We start from the raw sequence: 19,082 nt of genomic DNA, 5'->3' as shown, positions 1-19,082 counted from the left end.
AGCCCCAGGTTCATGTAACTGCACAGCTAGTGGGGGAGCTGGCCCAACAGCTGCCCAAGGGACTTTAGATCAGCAAACATCCACCCTGCCCGATAACCAATGCTTACTTTTGCAGCAAGTAGGACAGAAATTGCCAAGACCATCCTTTCCATGTAACAATGGAAAATAAAAGATGCAGCCCTAAACCCTGTGGTGCATGCCACAGCCACTACCAGCAAGTCCTTAAACTGCTGGAAACAGAAGGATATTACTAATTTGCAATGGCGCTTCTATATGTAGCCCATGGTAATTAAAATGTAGAGATAACAGCATTCATAGATATTTTGGAGGTAATGGGAAGCTACATCAGTAAACTGCTCTGCTCAGAGTTGTTAACAACTGCCTCACCAGTTGCCACCAGGACAAGGGGCAAAGTAAAAGGCTTTGCCAGCCATAATGAGTCATGACACTGCATTAGCAATGGCCTGGCTGCTCCCACCACCTGTGCTGCCCGCCTGTTTCGGAGGGCAACAGGTTGCACAGGCACACAGATCACACACTTGGCCTCTCACCTTTCGTGAGTTTGCAGCTCTCTGTAGGAACTTGTCCTACAGTAAGAGCCTAAGGAATGAAATGACAGCTTTTCTGTGTGCTTTTCAAAACCATCCTGTCAAATTTGTGAAGCAGCTTGCTGGTGTAGAACAGGAATATGAAGCATAAAAAGCAACAGTTCCCTATATTATAGAAGCAACCTCCCCCTCTTGGCTTTCTTCCTAGACTAAGACTTTTTTCCACAGGTTGCCCATATCCCCACATTACAGGCAGAAGGCATCTCTGGACTTTAGATGTGTCCTTAGTGTGTGGGTCTGAGCAGCACTGACAACCCCCTGTCCTCTGTTGACTGGACTCCTGAGATGGCTTATCTGCATCAGTGCAGGCGCTGACTCAGGCTTTTGCCCGGGCTGGCATCAACAGCGCTGTGGCTTTGACTGCAATCTTGTGACATGGCTAGCGTACACTCCCTATCCCAGTCATCTTCTTTTTTCCTCACAAAATTTGCAGGAATGCAACAGTGTAGAGAATTCAAATCCCTGTCAAATGCAGCTGATTTGACCCAAGGGCTCAGAAGCTAGTTCTTGTGAGAAAAGGGAGAATGGCCAAAAAAGAATGGGAAAGGTGCACACCCTATGAATACAAGTCTTCCTTAGGAAACCAGGCCAAACAAGAACCAGCAACAGTGCATGCCAGACAAGGGGGGAAGGCAGAAATGGGAGAAAACTGATATTGCAATCTTCAAAACAAAATAGATTAAAACTTCCTAAGAAAGCTCCATTCAATGAACATTCCCATACAAAAAAAGAGTTTGCTGCACAAGGATCCACAGCTGGGCTGATGAGCGTTGCACTACATCACCATAGTTGGGCTATCTGAAGTGACTGACATACATAGAGCAAGGAATGGAAACCTACAGACTTCAGCAAACAATGTGACCTCAGTGTCACTCCCAGCAGTGCATTAGGAATGCCTGAGAGTGCCTTACCCCCCTCCTTTCCCTCCATGCTCAACACATTTCCTTAACTGATGAGTCAGGGTGTTTTTTTGACAGCAGTTTTGAGCAAACACGAACTAATCATTGGCTTTCTCCAGCACACTGGGCCACATTCTTCTCCTGTATCAGTCACGGACTCCTGTAGTGTGCTTGATCACTGGCCTGGACTGAGTACAGCCTACAGGTGCAGGCTAGTGGAAAATTCCTAACAAATTACATGGAATCACTCCCATTTTTGATTCCTGTAACTGGGGAAGGGGCTGTTGCAAGGCAGTTGGCTTGATCAGCCCCAGCAAGTAACACAAATCTGGACAATTCTCTTGGGAAGCTTTTCTAGTGTTTGAAAGCTTCACTCCTATGACACAGCTACAAGAAAGTAGATCTTCATCACTCAATTATATTCCTTGTTCAGTTCCTAGCAGGGACAATGCTATCCTACCATATTTTCCCAAGAAGGCAATAACTTAGCCTTTGTTTTGTCTCCTCTGCACACCAGGGATGCTTTAAAATAAAATTCTTTACCACGCTGGTTTCTCCAGAACGTTTAGGAAACATCTGCAACCTTCAAGAAAAATAGGCCTCTTTGCATAAGCAGTGAAGCAAAGCCTAACATGAATTGCCATCTGGGGACATGACCAACCTTTAGTTAAGTGGAGGTCAGACTAGCAAGAGCTTTCTTGCAGTTCATTATAAAAATCAATGCAAGAGAGTCAGGAAGCTGAACTGCACAACCCTCCTTTTTCTGCCCAACATCTCTGTATCACTCTACCCCAACAGAAGCTACACTGGGGGGCATCTGAATCTCTACAGTTCCACCAAAAGCAGAGCTGACACGTTAAACCCAAAAGCAGACTTTTCCTTTGTCTGGTGCCCATAGAGGCTGGCATCAGCTGTTAACCCCATAAGAGCTGACAGGTTTGCATTCAGGCTGGCACACCTCAGACAAGAGCAAAAACATTTTTAAAAGAACAGCAGATTTCCTGACCTGGAAGGTACCAGAGAAAATACCAGTGTCTGCAGAAATGAGAACTGCAGTTACCAGTTACGTGTACTCTCTCTGCACAAGCAGTAAAAAATAGCTCTAATGGGAGGCACACACTCCTGGCCTGCTCTGTGGTGCACTGGGAGCTGTGTGCAGCTTAAACAGACACAGGTGCAGGCTGAGAAACCCCTCACCTACCACCACACAGCTGCTGGGTGGGAAGGGGGCTAGGAGAGCTAACAAAGAAGTCAGGGGTATGGAGGAAAGGCTTATAAAGATCAGATAAAGGGTGATCCTATGTAAGAGAAAGAAGGGAGAAACATAACGTGAACAGTAAGTCAGATGGCAATTACTCCAGTGGCATGATGGCGTAGGAGGTTCCTGCCTTGCAAACCTCCGTGGGGCTCTGAATAGAGCTGTCCTGTGATTGGCAAAAAAGAAAGGAAGAAGCAGGAAAAAGCATGTGAATATGCAGTATTTGATGCTTCTTTGGCTGGCACACATTTTGGAAGAGGAAAAGGATTCTTTGAAAGGCTTTTAAGTTATTAAGTACAACATTAATCTAGAGCCCTATAAAATCAGCACTCTCCCTTTCCAGTATTTGCATGACCAGTCTCATGCTGACCCAGTGCTGAATAAATTGCAAGCATCTGTCAATCTCTGTTGTTGATTAGACTAGACACTGCCCTCAGAATTGTCAGGATAGAGACTCTCTTTCTTGGGGCTTTGTTCTGTGGTTTTATTTCATTTCATTATATTATTACTGATGCTTCTGTTTTCTCAGGGGCCAAACCAGTTTTATTCCTCTTGGTTTACTAGCATTTCTCAGTCATCCTTTTTCTTGTAACCCCACAGCATGGCAAGATTACACAGCAAGAGAACTGGTGGTGCAATTCCCACCCCACTTTATTTCTCTCTCACACTCACACATACTTCTCACAGGATATATCTGCTCTTCTTGACAGATATAGTTCAAGGGAAGGAAAGACACTTTGAATAAAAATACCTATATAGAGAGAAAGGCTTTGTCCTTCTGTTTCCAAGGTCTTATTTAGCTAGGATCCAGGAAGAAGCATTCCACTGGATAAGAGGGGCACTCCTACCCAGCTCTGGCTGCTATTGGAAAGAGGCTGGATTAACCAGAGCTCTGGTCTTTGACTAGCTGACACCCAGTAGTTCATACATACACCACTGCAAGGTTTTGTTGCTTCCTTTGCAAAGGTTTGGCCAAAGATCCAAAAGCAAATATAAAAAAGACATACATATTCAATCTACTTTAATATGACTATGGTTGAATTAGAAAAAGTACCCAAGGTAGGCATGAGGTTAAGAATGTGGAAGGTAAAAAAATCTGGATATAAAATTCCTTGGCTAAGTAAACATGGTGCCAGTATGATTCTCGTTAAGACCCTTGCTCAGAACTTCACTGCTGGCACTTTCAACCCTTTGTTTTGCTTGCTCTTAGCTTCTCTTAGACACCGTTATCCAGGCTTCCTCCTTTGGTGAGGTTACCAGCTCATATTTTGTCTCCATGACTTGTCCTTTCACGGGGTGGAGATACAGTTTCCTTACCAGGACACTCAGCAGAACTGTGGCCACCATATAGGCAAACCTGAGGGAAGAATCAGGAGAAAAAAAGAAGAACCTTGCTATGCTGTAAATTTCCCAAAGGACAACAGCCAGCTTGGACAGGTTGTCCCAGAAGTAACACCAAGATGCTGCAAGCACCTTCTCTCCTGTCTGCCACAGACACTCACTAAGACCTCCTTCCCCATGCTCACCTCAACTCTGGGCACTCCTGGCTTCCTGAGAAACCCAACAAGGAGAGGTTTTTCATGGCTGATTCCTCATTGAATCTCTCTGGGTCAAACCTATAAGAGGCAAAACACATTAAGGCTTTCTGATCAGGCACAGCATCCTCTCCCCAGAAACATGCACACACACACACACACAAGTGAAAAACTGGAAATGAAATACAGAATCTCACTAATTTGTTCTCTCTGGGTCATTCCACAGAAATGTACAAACGCAATTGTGCATCCATTCCATCCATGTTCCCAGCTGGTCAGCTGTGTCCCATCTTGGTCAAAATGCTGACAAACTGAGGTAGTGTGACACAGGGCTGGAACTAATATGAAGTACACAGCTGAGCTGATGCTGTTACCTGCCCTCTATTCCTCTCCAGAGCACATGCAATCTCATTTGTCTCTTCTTTCTCTCTCTCCCCCTCTGAGTCCCTTCCTTTTTCACTTCCAGAAATACTTCCCTTTTCTCCTTGCCCGTCACCCTTCTCTTCAAGCAGCTGGTGTGTGTATGCGTATGTGCTGAGGGGGGGGGGGGAAGCCAGTGACTCATTCAAGTGAGAAAAGTGGTTTCCAGCTTTAGGATGGTAGAGGCTGTGAGAAAACTATTATCCTGGGCTGGCATGAGTTAAAACAAGGGAAATGAATAAAATATCATTCAATTTAAATATTAAAAATACCCTGGCCCCAAACAGAAAATTTCATGGACAGAAAACAGTTCTTTCAAATCTTTCTGCTAAATACTTCAAGCCTTTGTTTCCCTGCTTAAACATCCAAGCTCTGCTTCTAACAAGGTGAAAGGGCATGTGGGTGCTGATCCTTAGGAAAAGCAGCATCAAACTTACATTTCCCCTGAGTGGAAGTGCAAATTACAGATTTTGTAATAGGAGAGAAAATGCAGCTGCCTAGCAAAAAAGTAGGGAGGGCAAACAACCATGCACAGTGGTTTTATATAGTAGGTGGGTGAAAGGATCACACAGAGCTGGTCTCCTATCTCTGTCATGGAAATATTCATGTACCTCAAGCTAAACCTCGACCCCAGCCTTCCTGAAACAAACACACAGTGTTCACAGCAGTCCTCCCTGTTGCTCCCATGAGGCCTCAGCAAACCTAAACACAATCATGACCTATCTTGAGAGGCAATCCCTGCCAAGGTGCTCACAGATTGGTGCACCAATGCCTGACCCCTTTCGAAATTGCAGGAGAGGACAAGTGCTGTGATAAAGGCTCTATCATTTCTCCTAAATCTCAGCTGTCTGTTCTCTCTGTCTAGAATAACTGACCCACATTTTTTGTCAGCCCAAGTGAAGTAAATCAGATACAGGTTAATATTTGCCACCTGGAGGCCACAGGAAGCTACAGCAATTTTTTCTTTAACCTCCAAAACACTGGCCTAGATCCACTTCTGTTTTCACAGACAGACAAAAATATTGAGGTAGCCTTTCCCTTCATCCTAAAAACCCAAAACTTCAGACTGACATTTCCTCCCTTGCATCATTTCATGATGACAAGCAGTGATTCCAAAGCCATTTATGTCACTGTTTCACAGAAAACCTTCAACAGAAGTTCCCAGCATTAGCCAGGGAAGCTCTGTGTATGTGCACAAAAAAGTTCTTACTAAACCCTAATACATACATGCACACACACAGACTGGAGCATGGGAGGAGCCTGACTTTAACTGCCCCAAAACCATGCCCATGGAGACAAATAAAGTCAGACCTTCATAAATAGATTTTCTTACAGATTCTCTTTCATCTCCAGAATCTGCTTAAGGCAGGCCCTGCAGCACAAAAGGCTGTGCTGTAAGATCTAATTTAAGAAAGCAAAGGAATTAGTTGCAATAAAAGTCGATGCTACATACTTGTATGGTGATGGCCAAGATGAACTATCCTGCAGCATCACACCAAGGGCATAGAGCACAAGTGTCTGCAAAGAGAATTACACCAAGTCAATGCAGGAGGAAATGCACAATTAAAGACACCTCTCAACAGCTCTGCTGGATGATGATTATTCTGTAGACTACTCATATTTAGGTGGATTTAAAAGTCAATTATGATGTATTCATCTACAAATGTTCATAATCCATGCCCAGATGTTAGGATTTTAACTTCTAAGAATCATGCTGCAATTGTTGGTGGTTACAGAGGGTGTGACCCTATTTCTCTACGCTGGCTGGGATGATTGTATGGACTACTTTATTCTCTGGAATGGAAAGTGATACGATGAGTGATATGATGAGGTCTGAAACAATGCTCTTTCATGCATAACTGAGCCCATGGGCTGCTTCAAAAGCTTACTCATCCCTGGTGGACCCAGAAGCAGAAGCAAATCTGCTCAGCAAGAGAACGCGAATTTGCAGAGCCTCTCCTGCAGAGGAACTGCAGGCAAACTTTGAGCTTAACTGTACTTTCAGATGACAGTGCACCTGCTCAGGTTCAGTGTCAGAAGAAATGGTCTTCCTGCCTCACCCCTTGTCTGGAAGAAGAGGAAACAGCAAATTCCCCTACAGGAAAGGAGAGTGGCCTAGTGCTCCCAGCACTGCCCTACCTCTTTGGGGATAGTATGTTGGTCGACTCTGCCCTCCAGCTCCTGCAGCTGTGCAGCAATGGGCGTGAGCTTTGCTGTCCGCACTGTCTCACACAGGACTTGCCGACAGTACCTGCAACCAGTAACTCTTGGTTAGTTTAACTCTCAGAGACAAGCTTGTCCACATCCATGTGGCAGCAAGCAGAGCTGAGTCAACTGTATTTAGAAGCACTTCTTTTTTTTTTCTGGCAAAGAGTCCCAACATCTTTGCATGAAGCATTAAATCTCATTAACAGCTTTTAGAGAAGGTTATCGGAATCCCTCCTCTTTCAGATTTTAAACCAAACTAAATCTGCTAAAATGCATAAACACGCCAGCCCTTCCCTGTACCGCTCACCCATACAAGCAGCAGCAAGAAAACCACACACTCAGTATTCCCTTACTGAAACCCTAACACTAGTCCAAATACAAAATGCACCCAGTTGCACCAACATAACAAACATATGCACAAAACATAAAGGCATACTGTTGACCATTCATCATCACTAGTGGCACTTTGAAAAGAAGACTTGTCCATGCTTTCTCTCTGTCTGTATCTAACCACGAAAATGACTGATTACTTCTACTTCTGGAAAACTAGGGCAGAAACCAAGCAAGACAGTAAGCAAAAAAGCAAAAAAAAGCCTGGCAGCCAGGGCACTGATTCTGTGTTCTTTCTCTGCTGATGAACCTAAAGGGTTTCCCACAAACACCCTGAAGTGAGCACCTTGGTCCCTTTGTCTGGAGTGCCAGCAGACTCTCCCTGTGTTGCAAGTCATCTTGTGGTTTGATCACTTCCAGAAAGAAAAAAGGGACTATGTAGCTCCTGGATGCCTCTTCCTGGCCTGGTGTAGGCTAGGCATCAAACTCCATGGGAAATGCCTGTCCCCACCACATGACACAGCCTTCCTCTGCATTCCTTCTATAGGACCCACCTGAGCTGCTCAATTTTCTCATGTGTAATTGGTCCCTTTCCCAGAACACGGTCCATCTCCTTGTAGAGATTCTGCTGAATATCTTCTGATGTTGTCAGGAAATAGACTGCCCAGGTACACACTGGGGAAGGAATCAATACAACACTGAACCCAGAAAATTCAATCTTTTACAAATGGCATTCACTTTTCTTACTTCCAGTATTTTCAACATTACTTTTTGACCTAAAAAAAGAGGTGATCTCTGTTCACAGCAGGCTGTGCTGATTCTGTATTCAGTGGCAGGAACAGAGGCTGAACTCCTGTGTAACAAGAGGCCTTGCAAGCCAAAATTCTCTTTCTGATGCTATGAGTAGCTTAGGGAGCTGTGCAGGACACTAAGGCATTCAGCCTCACAGCTCTGGGGCAGGGACCACATAGCCCAACAAACCCTGGGGAATGAGGGTTATTACACCAACCATGCAAATGAAAGGCTGGTTTGTTCAAAGCTTTAGAAAATTCCCTTATTTGGGGGGCTTCCCTAGCACATCTCAGGCAAGTGCTCCAGACAGCCAGTGCCCGGGGCTCCTGAAGGGAGCTCTCTGCAGAGGCTGGCCAGCACTTGTCCCCCTACATCCGTTTTTTGAGGTACTTGAGATATCTTCAATAGCAGGGTGAGGAAAAAACCTTGCATAAGAAATAAGTGTGTAGGATGCAGTTTCCCTAAAGCTACAAGGAAACGTTTCTAGCTCTCAAAAATGTCTATTCATGAGAACTATGTGGAATCTTGGACTTGATGATCCTTGTGGGTCCCTTCCAACTCAGAATATTCTGTGGTTTTGTGATCCCATGAATCCATGTGGATTCAAGCCCCTTCAAATGACAGTCTTTTTGGAGTACTTGGAGAGGATATTCTCTGCAGAGAGTATTACCATAGTTGTCTGATTTACTTCCCACATTCTTTAACACCTAGATGCATCTTGGAGGTTTTCTTTGGAGTCCCAGTCCCACTGGCTGAGACACAGGGCAAGATAATCATCCCTTTATCATAATGTATTTTACACAGCTTCAGGTTGTATTTTTATTTGTTTGGGGTTTTTTTCATAATTTTTGCACAAATCCCAGAGTAGCTTCTTTGAAAGCTCTCCATACATAGAACATACCTATCCTCCAGAAATTCAAAGCACCCAGACAGATTCTAGCACTCTAATTTTTTTCCTGTGTGCCAGACCCTATTTTATAACATGATTTTTGTGGCTTATATATTTTGGTGTTTTTTCATCAAATTTATCATCAGTTGTCTGGGGTTAAGAATGCAAGCAAAAAGCAATGGGGAGAAATTCTAAGGTTCACCAAAAGACTGGAAAGGTTGTCAAACACATCTTAGGTTCAGCTCACTAACTGTGAGGCTGTGTCAACAGTCTGATGCAAAAATTAGCTTCTTCTGTATGTACGTAGTTCAGGAGAAAGAGAATGATGAATACAATATTTTATGAGCCTACAGTAAGTCTCAAGTCATCACACACAGTTTTTGGCAGCTGAGTGTAAGGATGGGAAGTTACCTACAGTTACTGTACTTACAGTTAGCAGTGATTACACATCCTGCCAAGGAGAAAATCATTGTATCTTCCAGAATCTAGGAAAGAAAATCTACTTCAGAGAATGAAGCTCATAAGACTGTAAAGAGAAAGAAGAAGTGGCACACTCTCCACTCAAGCACATTAAATCCCTTTAGTGCATAGAGCAGGAAATACATCCAGAAGACATGGACTGAACTCTCTATAGAACTTCCACTGGAATTGCACGAGACATGCTTCATATTAGCATACTTCTGGTTTATAAAAATAGCTATGAAACAGTGGCAAGGAAACCTACCAAAGTCTAATGCAATCAAACACTGGAAAAAAAGTGTTTGAGTGGAAAAAAAGAACTAGAAGCCCTGCTTTTGTAAAGAATCTAAGCTAAGATGCCAGAATTTACATTAATCAAAGGCTACAATGTAATGAATTGCCCATCTGACAAAACTCCTGTACTGTGTAAAGAGGCAACAGCTGCACAGACCTGCTGGTCACTCAGGCTCCCCTGCAGCAAGGTGTCTATAAAGACATGCCTGTTGAATGATCTGCCTCGGCGCTCCTTTGTAACCTTCCTCAAGATGGATTCCATCTCCACCAGAGCTTTGCAAGAAAAAAAAGAAATGTTTATTTTAAAACCTGGTCATCCTGGTGCTGCAGAGAAGCAAATCCATCTCCTCGAGCAGATTTTCAGACCAGCTGTCCCTGCTGGGCTCACTTACAGAAGCAGCCTCTGTTACATGTTACTGTCAATTTGGAAGGCAGTATCCCCAATTTAGCAGAAAATGCAGGAACAAAATAACACAGGTTGCCTACAAAAAGCCATCCTTACAAGTATAACCAAGGTGTAAGTCAAATAACACTGTCAAACCATCAGAGAATGTATTTCATCAGCTCCCACGAAAACAGGTACGAGCCACATAACACTGGTTACATGACCTGCCGAGTTACAATCACTACAGCACCTCTGCAGCTCCACCGATGGAGCCCCTTTTGCCAGGGGTTCTGCAGGCACGGTGCAAGAGGATGGCTCTGTGCTGAAGAGCCTGCAGAGACCGAGACAGGAATGGGGGGAAGTGGGGGAGGGTATTGGCACAGAGTCCACACATCTGAAGATATGGGAGTGCCTAACTCCTGGTGACTGCTGTGGGAACCAAGGGGAGTTAGGGACCTAGATGCCATTGCCTGTCTGATTTAAATGACCTACTGAGGACTATCCAAGAAACACAGAGTGGAATTTGGGTCTGAAACGCCATTTACCAAGACCCAGTTCAGTTCCTTTGTCTTAGAACTACCTTCCTTCCTCCCATCTGCATAGGAAGGCCAGCAACACTCAAACACAAAGGCTCACTATGTGGAGTTTGTGAAATTGTGTCCTCATGCATCATCATACTACAGTTCAGGAACAGAGTGACCATGGGAGGAACCTGTCAGAAGCTGTCCTCGAGTTCTGAAACCCACAGAACCAGAAGTATAAGGAAGGAAACACGGTGTTTGGAGGATTTACAAGCAAATCTTTAGTTCCAGATACAATCTACTTTTGTTTAGCATCTTATCAGTCAATACTGAAATGGTTTAATTATTAACAACAAAAAAGATAGGATAACCTAAAATTAAAATAACTTACTATAAAATATATGAGAAACAAAAGTACTGCTGTAACAGACCTGAAAATCATGTTATCTTGTGTTGCAGTAAGAGCACGTCAGAGGCTATCACATGGAAGGTGCATCCAACAAAGCAGCACCTCTGTACTTGTGTCTTCCAGCCTGTGAGTGACTGTCTGGCAGTGCATCATTTGAATGCCCATACAGGCCAAATCAAGGGGCTCCATCTGTCTCCACCCAGCACAGCTGCTTGCCTCCAAGAGAGGTCAAAAGTGGACACTAGGGAATGGAACAGGAAGGGAGGAAGCACACCCTGATTCTTCCCCTCTATCACTCTCCAGACAGGACAGACCTGGAACAAGAGTTCTAGTCCTACAACTTCTCACATAATGGCAGCTTGCCACTTAACTCCAAAACACTGATCTAGTGTGAGAGTTAGTATGACACATGTGGTAGCTTATGGCATGATGAGCAACTCTGAAGAAAAGCCAAGACAACAGGGCAAATGACGTGCTTTCACATGCTAGCTGACTCCTAAGTATTAATCAGAGTGGGAGGAAAACTGTAATTTTGGGAGAAACCTACCATCTTCATAGTGCTTCTTCCTAGTCATGTTTTTGTCAAGAGACCCATCCAAGAAACCTTTTCCAATCTCTGACCAGATCTGGAAGAAGGACAGAGAGAACAGCACCATCACTCACCATAAGCTGAGACTGCTGGGACTATTCTGTTCTTCCCGACTCAGAAAAATGAAAACACCAAATAAAATTAAAGACTTCCTGTCAATATGGAACTGATCTTCTCTTTAGGACATTTAAGACACTATGTCTATGATAGCTGGAATTAAGCTGAAATGAAACAACTGTAATTACACCTCTAGGGAAAAAGCTATGGGAATCTTAAATGGGAGATGGAACTGTTTCTTTCCCACCCTATCACCAGCATATTTAATATCCCTACATGTGGATACAGTTTGAGATCTCCTCAGATTTTCCTTTCTCCACAATGTCACAGAGCCTTCAGAAGATCTTTGAAAAGGAGAAGCTCCACTGGCAGTCCCAACAGAGTTTAACTAACTTAGGTACCAAAGATTTCCCAGCTGCCACTGGGTCTGGGTTCCTGATCCCCATGGATCCTTTAGAAACACCTCAGACTAATGACAGCAGGATCAGCAGTAGGATCTGTCTAACAGTTTCAGCTTGGGACAAGTGAGGCGGAGCCCTCAAGCTCGTACTTTAAAGTCTCAGCAGCAGCCTGTGCTAAACTGTACATAGATACAAGCTCAGTGTTTTTAGTTTGGAAAAATTTAATAGGAGATTTCCTGGCTCTTTGGGACACTTACTGCATCATGGTGCCTGCGGAATCGGATGACTTCCCGGTCATCTTCAAAGCTGCTGCCCATAGCTGTCTGCGTGACAGACTTCATGGCAAAGCCCAGCATGTGTTGGCAGAGTGGCACATGTTGTGCCTCGGGGAGAGACAGCCATTTGGCCAGCAGCTCTTCTGACAGCTTCAGAGGGAATGAAACATTAGTTAGCAGTAATACCAGCAGTCTATTTACCAAACACACCCTGGATACATTCCCACCCAGTTCCTGAGGCAGGCCACACTTTCATGGCTATGGAATAAAGCTAAACTCTTTCCAGGGTTGCTTTCCATTGTTGAACAGTACCATTTTAGCCTCCAGTCTTCTGCTTCTTTCAAGGCTCTCCCCCAACAAGGCAACCCTATCATCCTCTCTCGTTCCCTCTGTCAGAAAAGAAACCTTAAACTTAAATACTAACAGCTCCAGAATAGGAAAACAGATCATATTCTGGCTGCTAGACTAAATCAACAGAACAGTTCTTCACCTGTTTGTGGCCCCAAAATCTGGTTCCTTGCTCCATCCTCCTGTCCTGGGAAACATATCTAGAATCCAGGTGTTCAAGTATTTTTAACTGCATCTGGTATCCTGGCATAAAAAGTAAGCAAGCTCAGCCCTTCCCCCCATCCACTGGAGCTAAGAGAAACCAAATATTCACACCATGAGAGGCAGAGGCTGTTTGCTATCTCAGATGCTTACAGCTCTAGCACTAATTTGCATGCAGGTCCTTTATCCTAGTGATCATTTTCACTAAACCTTCTCCTGTGAGCACACAGGCCTTCTCTGCTGTACAAAGCCCAATACACACCTTCTGGATGAGAGCAAAGTTACTTTGCAAGGACTTGGTCACACCATTCTCATACAGTTTTCTCCTCATGTGGCTCTCTCCTGTATCCCCATTCAGGCTGGACTGGTACCTCAAGAGGGATTTCAGCATTGTCTCAAAGGGATCCACTGAAAGCAAACAGAGCAAATACCATTCAAAAGTCACACTACACAGGGCTGATGAAAACAGCAGCCTCTTCAATCGGGTACAGCTACTTCTGGGCAGTGAGCAAGGTGTGGCTCCTTCCCCTAGAACAGTCTCTTTGGGGTGTCAAGTTTCTCTTGCTCAGTGTCGGCTGGTACCTCATAAAGTCTTTTTTCTGGGGCTGGTTGCTATCCTGTGATCAGCTCCCCCTGCAGAGTTTATTTGCTGGCTCTACCAAGTAACTCTTTAGTAACAATGCCTTCAGAGCTTGTTCCCCATTTGCCAGTTCCCAGCTGGTTGTGCCATCAACTTGGTGACAAGAGTGCGGCATGGTCCTTCCCCTTCTCCTCCAGCCTGACCTGCAGTCTCTTTAGCACATTCCCCTTCACATTTGGTGTGCCCTCCTGCCCTGAACGTGGCTATGTACTCAGGACATATCAGCTCACATGACAGACTCAGCCAGAGGTTGCTCTCTGCACTCCTTCCCTTGCATCACACACCCAGGAAACCTTGTTTGAAACCTACTGCTCCTGCATGGTTTCTCTCAAATGCACTGAGTTCCCTGCTGACGAGCTCTTCCCACACTAGCACCTATCTGTCTGCCAGGGCTGCCTCCAGCACAGAAGCTCTGAAGCTCCTACAGAAAACCGTACCCCACTAAGCTACAGAATGCTTTCTACTGCTAATCACCTTCTTTCAATCTTCCATCCTTCCACACAGACACTTGCATCAGTCTACAAACTAGACAAAACCACGTAACTTCCATATCCATGACTCCCTTCAGTTAGATTTTCAACTCTGAATTTCACCACCAAGGACCTCTATTTAATAAATTTGCTGAAGGATATTAGGTGTCAGTGCAACACTGGAACATGGCATATGTTTTTCCCTTTCTGTAAACCTTTTTGCATGTCTTGTCTAGGAACTGGCAGAGTGTTTAAGGAACTATTTGGAACTATTTGGAAGCAGCAATCAGGGTTTTCAAGAAGGGTATTGTCACTGTTTATCACAGTCTGTTATTTCTCCCAGATGGAGAGTGAAACCACTGTGGCATCAGAAAACATCAAGGCTGAGCTAGACACATATGACTTTACCAGCTGTGGATGTATCTAGCACTCCCCACAGACACTGGGGCCTCATTATGCTACTAGGCAAACATACAAGAAGAGAAAATTCCCACCTGCAGAGGACTTACTACCTAAAGACATAAAAGCAGCTAACGAGGCCAGAGGCATGAATATGGTAATCTTTCCTAAATGTTTTTCTCGCACATCTCTTCCCTTCCAATGTTTTTAAGCTCTGCATCTCACCCTCTTTCCCACTTTGAATGACAAGGAGCATGAGCATGTGTCTTTTGGCAGAGCAGATGGTACCTGCGGCTCTCCACGTGGCGCGGGCTGTTATATGACTCTAGCTGCTGCTGACAATTCCTCCTCCAAGGTACTTTGTCATGGAGCGGCTGCTGCTATTCATGCCACAGATCCCTGCTGACTAGCACTGGCACAGCCAGGCACAATACTGGGTAGCCAGGAAGACACATGGCAGGTGATAAAGCCCACACAGAAAATCCAGCAAGCAGAGACATCTAGAGAGGCAGAGGCTGGAGGATGCTTAGAAGCAACACCTGCTGAAACTGCAAAGTTTTCCTGCTGCATATGAAAGAAAACTGCTGGATTAGCTATGGGCCCTGGGTTTTCTTCTCCCAGTGTCCCTAGTCGAAACTGGCAACCGCACAGCGCCGATACACACTCACTGTTGTGCGCTCAGGGCTGCAGAGCCCAGGCCGCCCTTTTGCTGAGGGCTGGCTCTGCCTCATGCTATTTGGGAAAGGGCTATTTCTGCACAGCTGTGGGAGGCTAGTGACTCCACAAGGCACAAACTGCCTCTGGAGAGAGCTCTGTTCTGCCAGCACTTGCACAGACTTCATCCTTCATCCTTATCTTGAAAACATCTCCATGTTTTCATGGGTTGAGGTTTACATTTTCAGCCCTCCTAGTGAAACATATCAAAATTTTGACTGTTCTTTTCACTTACATAGAAATCTCCCCATCCCAAGAACCTCAGAGTGCTGTCCTGGACACCACTTGCAAGTAAATATAGAGAAAAGATCTGAGATCGAGCAGAACTGAACATCAGAGATAGAAAGGACCTCCGAACCTGCAGAGTAAAATGCTCACAGAACAGCAATAAAGTCCTGCTCAGACAGGCCAGGACCCATAGCTCCATTTCCAGCATTCAGTGTGCTTCAGGTTCATTGCCCCAGCACAAAAAGCAACACTGACTCAGCCAAGTTTTCCAAGTTGGTCTCTGAACCCACTGCTCCTGGCAATCCTGCTTCACATCCACATCCTTTGTAGGCCTGAACTGCTTCCCCAGAGCCACTCAGGGGAATCGCCAGTACCAGCTGCAAAGCTTTACTTCCTTTGAATTCTCCTTGCAAATTAATCTCAACTAAGCTTTAAGAGGCCATGAAAACATACCAATTTCAAACACTGCTTGAAGCCTAATGAAAAAGAGTCTCCTGGCATTGGAAATGTTAATAACTATGAATACAACTAGTCCAACGTCAAGGCTTTGATGAGAAATGCATTATCTGCACTTCTCTCTCTGTCTCCAAAAAGTTTGGCCATACCTGTGATACACACATGAGATGAGAGGAACCTTTGTATGACACTTGGAGCCAAACCCTGTATCTCAACCTTGGAAATCACCAGCAGGTATCCATGAAGATGGATGGTGGCCTCAGGCATGCCAGCTCACTGAGGAAGAGTCACATGGTATGGGTTTTGAAGTGGGGCTGAAGAGTCAGGAGTTGGCTATAATGCAGTTCACTGTGGGCTGTCTCCTGTCCTACAGTACTGTGTGCACAGAAGAAATAGGGGCAAGACCACATCTCCAACAAAACTTCAAGCTGCCCAGAGCCACTTTGTGGCTGAGACCTACTAGAACCCCTATTCCCACTCACCAAGAAAGGGTACAGGAAGGGCTTTGCTACAGCTACTCAGCTACTACTGTTTATACCTCAATGCTTCAGGAAATATAACCCGTAAGATTCCTTGTGTCTAATAAAGTTTGAGCACTTCTGGCAAGCATCAATGCTAAAAGGAAAGCAGTGATACAACTAATATTGCTGCTTTTCCAGCTCTGAGATCATAAGAACCCTCCTTCTCAAGCCTGTTGTCTTTACAAGGACCCCCTTCAGCTGGGCTGAACACACCTTCCCTGGCTTCTCCTGCACAATAGGCTCCCCACTTCTCTGAGAGCAGCCTTTATTTGCACTTGCTTTATTCAAAATCATGCCTGAGCACAGAGGTCAGAGCCACACACAGGACTCCAGGTCTGACTCATGCTCATCTTGTGCAAAATTCCTCTCTTTACAGAAAATCCATGACTTAACGTGTCCTTTTTTTTCCATGGCCATGTCATCCCACAGGCAATTTACACAGCCTGCTTTTTCTCCTCTCATTCCTGCTCCTGCTATCCCAGCCTTCAGAGATACCCATCTTACTCTGCTGCCCTGTGCTGACAAACAGTTCCAGCATAATGCCATCAGGACAGGATGCTAACATAAGATGGAGTATTTCACATCCCCAACACTGCATTTCACTTTTCCAAGACAATCCAGCCTTGCTCCCTCCTTCATTTATCAGTGTCCAAGCAAATTCTGAACTGAATCCCTGACATAAACACAGTTCTGTCAGATTCCTTGTCTAAAAAGCTAATTATCAAAGTACAACATGCATTTCCCACTTATCCTCCATACTTAAAAAAATGTTTATTTTGGCATAGCAGGATACTAGGCTAGTCTATAGCTGCCTGGGTCACCTAATTTACTGCATTTAAGTCCAGGCACTGTATTTCCCTTTTTCCAGTACTCAGATCCTCCCAAATTCAGAACATTTATGAGAAGCTGCCTGCACAAGTGCCTGTCACCACTTCTCTGAGCTCTGAGAAAGTGACTGCTTAATTTCCCCCAAACACACTTGAGAGCATTCAGATCTTTCAGGGTGGTTTTCCACCTTCTGGAGTGTCATCGTTATCCACTGTGTCTTGCTGATCCTTGTTAACTCCCACTCCTTTCCCAGATTGTCACCATTTCTTTTTTTGATTCTGTCAGGCAACCGTACATGAAGCTCACCCCTCACGACCCCAGCATAAAGTGAGCCAAGATATCTGCCTGTGCCTAAAGACAGCCTGCAGGATCAGGTCAGAGGTGTGCACCCAGCACCCAGTCAACCCTGTAAAATGAAAACTGGGAAAGCAGCAGATCAAACCAAACACCAACTGAGTTACCTTATTGAGTGTGATAACCTTAGGAAGCAAAATGCCCACCTAAGAGGCTTAGGCTGTAAATTAAAATACCCTCCCATGACTAAGATAATCAACTCAGCTACCAGCACCACCAACCACTTCCAAAACTGGAAGATCATTAAAGGTTTTCAGCACAAAATTCTACATACCAAAAGAAAAATGAAAGCTAAAGAACTGTTCCAAATAATAGTTTGAAAAACCTTCATGCTGAACCACACAAGGCAGTTATCACAAACTAGCAGAGCTGTTTTCAGACTTAATTTAGCAAAGTCTCCCCTCTTAAACTGTATTTCAAACTGCTTTTAAAATGTATGCCAAGTAGCTACAGGATGTTCACCTTCCTCTATCAAGTGACTAATGAGCATGATGCTTTCCATGAACATTTGCCTGTAGAGAGATGGTAAAAGACTCAAGCGTACTGATTTCTTGATGGCCACTGGACAGCAGTAACTCTTGGTCACTGATACTCAAGTCCAGTAAGCAGGACCAAAGTCATACCTGAACCACCACATCAGCTGCAAAGTCTCATCTTCTTTCAACTTAGAATGAAACCCCAGCTTCCTTTGATGCCCAGCAAGGCCAGAAAAAATGGACTCAAAGACAATGTAGAAGACACTTACACAACCGGTTGGGGTTAACATGTTGTTTCAGGAGATCAATGGAGCCGAGGCTGACGACAAGACGCCTTCCAAACCAGAAGGAGACCAGTGGGCCATATTTCTCATGAAGGTTCACAAGAAACTCATGTAAACTGCTGCTGACAATGATATCTGGCAGGTTGCCATCCCTGAGAAACACAGAGGATATCTGGTCATGAACAGCATCCTCTGCCAATGCTGAACTTGATCAATGTAGAGACAGAAACCACTTACTTCTCATCAGTTGGAGCCAGCCCAGGGATACCTGATGTTTGCCTAGATGCCTAGAGTAAAGGGAAACACATCAATCTACATGAACTTCAGATTTTATACAAGTCCCACAGCTTTCTAGCAGGAGAGATGAATTTTCCACACCAATACTACTACACTACTTACAAACATTAAACAGAAGTTGGATATGCTACATCCGCAGGCTTTAAACCTGCTAAGCCGATAAACCTCAAGTGTGTGCCTAGTGCCACTGGCTAAACCAGGACTATTCATCTGGTTAGATGAAAGATGTCTGCGTAAAAATTTAAAGGGTCAGGTTTGCAGTGTAACGTCTTACACACAGATTTGCCCTGGAGGCCTGCAAAAATGCCAGGCGAGCAGATCGCGCCTTTGGAAAGCGGGATTCCCTGCCTGAGCACGCAGAGCAGGAGGAGTGCCGGGGCTGCGCCGTCCCGGGAACGCCCTGCCCGGCAGCTTCTCCTGCGGGCCTCTGCCACGTCCCGCCCGGGCCCGGGGACCCGGGCCGGGGGCACCGCCCGAGCCCGGGGGCCGTGGGACGGGCCCGGGGCTGCCGCGGCCCCGCGGCCGCTCGCTCCCCGG

At 45.0% G+C, this 19,082-nt stretch overlaps 1 protein-coding gene across 1 annotated transcript in view; it reads right to left on the bottom strand.

Annotated features, from left to right (window-relative positions):
- Positions 1-3,398: 3,398 nt before the first annotated feature.
- Positions 3,399-19,082, bottom strand: part of LOC121670563 (cytochrome P450 20A1) — a 16,308-nt gene continuing 624 nt past the window's right edge. The window contains exons 2-13 of the mRNA XM_042040996.1: positions 18,486-18,535; positions 18,234-18,400; positions 13,141-13,286; positions 12,312-12,479; positions 11,555-11,633; positions 9,850-9,965; positions 9,370-9,424; positions 7,813-7,933; positions 6,860-6,971; positions 6,174-6,238; positions 4,292-4,381; positions 3,399-4,122 (exon numbers count right to left, since the gene is read on the bottom strand). Coding sequence (XP_041896930.1) covers positions 3,972-4,122; positions 4,292-4,381; positions 6,174-6,238; positions 6,860-6,971; positions 7,813-7,933; positions 9,370-9,424; positions 9,850-9,965; positions 11,555-11,633; positions 12,312-12,479; positions 13,141-13,286; positions 18,234-18,400; positions 18,486-18,535 — 1,320 coding nt within the window. The 3' untranslated portion in view covers positions 3,399-3,971. The remainder of the gene's footprint in view (positions 4,123-4,291; positions 4,382-6,173; positions 6,239-6,859; positions 6,972-7,812; positions 7,934-9,369; positions 9,425-9,849; positions 9,966-11,554; positions 11,634-12,311; positions 12,480-13,140; positions 13,287-18,233; positions 18,401-18,485; positions 18,536-19,082) is intronic.

Source organism: Corvus kubaryi, unplaced genomic scaffold (assembly GCF_017639235.1).
Source record: "Corvus kubaryi isolate FWS band 111438036 unplaced genomic scaffold, C.kubaryi_AGA036_p1.0 37396, whole genome shotgun sequence".
Lineage (NCBI taxonomy): Eukaryota > Metazoa > Chordata > Aves > Passeriformes > Corvidae > Corvus > Corvus kubaryi.
This window is presented reverse-complemented; position numbering and strand designations above follow the sequence as displayed.